The 3,109-nt window shown below is 40.4% G+C and overlaps 1 protein-coding gene across 2 annotated transcripts; it reads left to right on the top strand.

Annotated features, from left to right (window-relative positions):
• The first annotated feature begins 1,731 nt into the window (after positions 1-1,731).
• On the top strand, positions 1,732-2,668 carry LOC127220230 (peptidyl-prolyl cis-trans isomerase-like 1). Of its 2 annotated transcripts, XM_051181957.1 has the most exons (2): positions 1,732-2,248; positions 2,526-2,668. In XM_051181957.1, exons 1-2 carry the CDS (start codon positions 1,752-1,754, stop codon positions 2,530-2,532), a joined length of 504 nt encoding a protein of 167 aa, XP_051037914.1. In that variant the 5' UTR covers positions 1,732-1,751; the 3' UTR covers positions 2,533-2,668. The 2 variants fall into 2 exon arrangements, with proteins under 2 accessions (XP_051037914.1, XP_051037915.1); XM_051181958.1 differs by lacking the exon at positions 2,526-2,668 and having other exon boundaries at positions 1,732-2,299.
• The last annotated feature ends 441 nt before the right edge of the window (positions 2,669-3,109 follow it).

The following is a 3,109-nucleotide window of genomic DNA, read 5'->3' on the forward strand; positions in this document are numbered from 1 at the left end:
GTTAAAAGCTTTAGAAAGCCTGGTTCAGGAACAGCTAAATGCTGTTGAGGAATCAACCAGCCCTTGGAATTCTCCTGTATTTGTGATCAAAAAGAAATCTGGTAAATGGAGAATGCTTACAGACCTGAGAGCCATCAATAAAGTTATCCAGCCAATGGGCTCTCTACAGACTGGAATGCCCTTGCCTTCTTTGATGCCCAAAGAATGGCCTATTATAGTTATTGATTTAAAGGATTGCTTCTTCATTATACCTTTACAAGAACAAGATAAAGAGAAATTTGCCTTCACGGTACCTACTTACAATAATTCTCAACCGGTGAAGAGATATCAATGGAAGGTTTTTCCACAGGGAATGATAAATAGCCCTACCCTGTGCCAACATTTTGTACAAAAACCGTCAGAGATAATTCGTAAACAGTTTCCACAATCCATAATCTATCATTACATGGATGATATATTGTTAGATGACTCTAAAGGAGAAATATTAGAAAAAATGTTTGAGAAAGTAAAGGACATTTTACCTCGCTGGGGATTACAAATTGCACCTGAAAAAAATACAAAAAGGAGAGTCTATCAACTACTTAGAATATAAAATAGGTCTACAGAAAATTAGACCACAAAAAGTACAGATCAAAAGAGATCACTACCCGACTCTTAATGATCTTCAAAAATTACTAGGAGAGATTTCTCAACTGCAAACCATTATTGGAGTAGAAGGGCATGATTTGAAAAACCTGAAAATGGCCCTAAAAGGATATAAGGATTTGAATAGTCCATGAATACTATCAGCTGAAGCTGAGAAGGAATTAGAATGGGTGGAAAAGAGGATACTAGAAGCACATGTGGACCATGTGGATCCAAACCTAGACTGTATTCTGGTTATATTACCATCTAGAGAATATCCTTCAGGGATTTTGATACAGAGAGAAAATATCATATTAGAATGGATATTCCTACCACATAAACAGAATAAAAAACTAAAAACATATATAGAAAATATCTCTGACTTGATTATAAAAGGTAAATTAAGACTTTGTCAGCTAATAGGAAGGGACCCAGCAGAAATTATAGTACTTTTAACTAATGAGGAAATTTCCTCCTTATGGAAAGATAATGAATATTGGCAGAAAGCTTGCAGTAACTTTTTGGGAATGATTAGCAACAACTATCCCAACACTGAGAGAATCAAATTCATAAAGAAAACGATTTTGATCCTTCCATGCATTGTAAGAAAAACACCTATTTCTGGAGTTCATACATTCTACACTGATGCAAACAAATCAGGTAAGGCAGGATATAAATCAGGAAAAATTAGCAAAGTGGTTCAAAGCCCTTACAATTCTGAACAGTAGGCAGAATTGTATGCCATTCTCATGGTACTTATGGATTTTAAAGAACCCCTCAATATAGTTACTCTCAATACGCAGAGAGGGTCGTTTTACACATTGAGACTGCAGAATTTATTCCTGCCAATACAGAATTAACTTCATTGTTTATACAATTACAAGATACTATCAGAAAGAGTACTCATCATATATATATATATATATATATATATATATATATATATATATATATAACATGAGATCCCATACGTGTCTGCCAGGTCCTCTAGCACAAGGCAATGATTAAATTGATTGTTTATTGATAGGAAGTGTGCTAGAAGCCTCAGAGTTTCATAAGAAACACCATGTGAACAGCAAAGGTTTAAAAAAGGATTTTTCGATCGCTAGAGGATACCTTCCCTCAGAATGGCAGCGATTCCCCCTGACACCTGGCAGCCGCCCAACGTCTACCTAGAGACTAGCATGGGGATCATTGTGCTGGAGCTGTACTGGAAACATGCTCCAAAGACCTGCAAGAACTTTGCAGAGCTGGCTCGGCGGGGATACTACAACGGCACCAAATTCCACAGGATCATCAAGGACTTCATGATCCAAGGCGGTGACCCAACAGGGACAGGTCGTGGTGGCGCTTCTATCTATGGCAAACAGTTTGAAGATGAATTTCATCCAGACCTGAAGTTCACTGGGGCTGGGATTCTTGCAATGGCCAATGCAGGACCAGACACCAATGGCAGCCAGTTCTTCGTGACCCTTGCCCCCACCCAATGGCTGGATGGCAAGCATACCATTTTTGGCCGAGTGTGCCAGGGTATAGGAATGGTGAATCGAGTGGGCATGGTGGAAACAAACTCCCAGGACCGTCCTGTGGATGACGTGAAGATCCTCAAGGCGTACCCTTCTGGGTAGGTGTGATGCTGTCTGGACACACCCAGGTCCTCTATGACGGTCCTATTGAGCCACCTTCTGGATGACAGAATGCCATGTGTTGGTGTCGTGCGTACCCATGCTGAGACCCCGGGACAAAATAAAGCAGATGGGCCATCTTTGGGGGCATTCGTATTCTGGTCAGCAGTCACAGACTTGAAAACCAGGCAGTGCTGAGGCATTAACTCCACCGCCCCCTTCCAGCCTCCAGCGTGTCTTCTTCAGGGATACACACCGCTCTCTATTTTCCCTCAGAGCCTGAGCATCAACACTGCCGCTTCTGACACTAAACATCCCACGCAAAGCCATATTGAATTTTTGCCAAATGAAAAACGCATCCCACAATCAAGTTTCTAAGAAGGTGTCAAGTGGAGAATGACAATGTGTAGCGATGGAGAAATGGATCTCTGAAAAGGGAGCAGAAGCACTGGCCTTTGCCCCCCAGGAAGGGAAAGCCTGGCAGTCTACTGAAGACCAGTCCCTCAGGAAGCTCGGTCACACACACTGATGCATGTTAGAGGTTTTTATACATGACATGTTTGGTTTTTTTAATCTTTCTGGATTTGCAGGGGTTGTTGGGATGGGAGGGAGGATGTTAATGCCTATGTAATACATAGAACTTTCCACAATAAAGTACCTTTGGTGGTTGAAAAAAAAAAAAAAAAAAAGGATTTTTCTATCACTTGGGAACAAGCCAAGGAAATAGTAAGGAAATGTCCTACTTGCTCATTCTATAACCAAACTCCTTTACCACCAGGCAGTAAACCTAAAGGTATAAATAGGAATGAAATATAGCAAATGGATGTGTTTCATTTTGCAGAATTTGGAAAATTAAAATA

Source organism: Phodopus roborovskii, unplaced genomic scaffold (genome assembly GCF_943737965.1).
Source record: "Phodopus roborovskii unplaced genomic scaffold, PHOROB, whole genome shotgun sequence".
In the NCBI taxonomy this organism is placed as follows: Eukaryota; Metazoa; Chordata; class Mammalia; order Rodentia; family Cricetidae; genus Phodopus; species Phodopus roborovskii.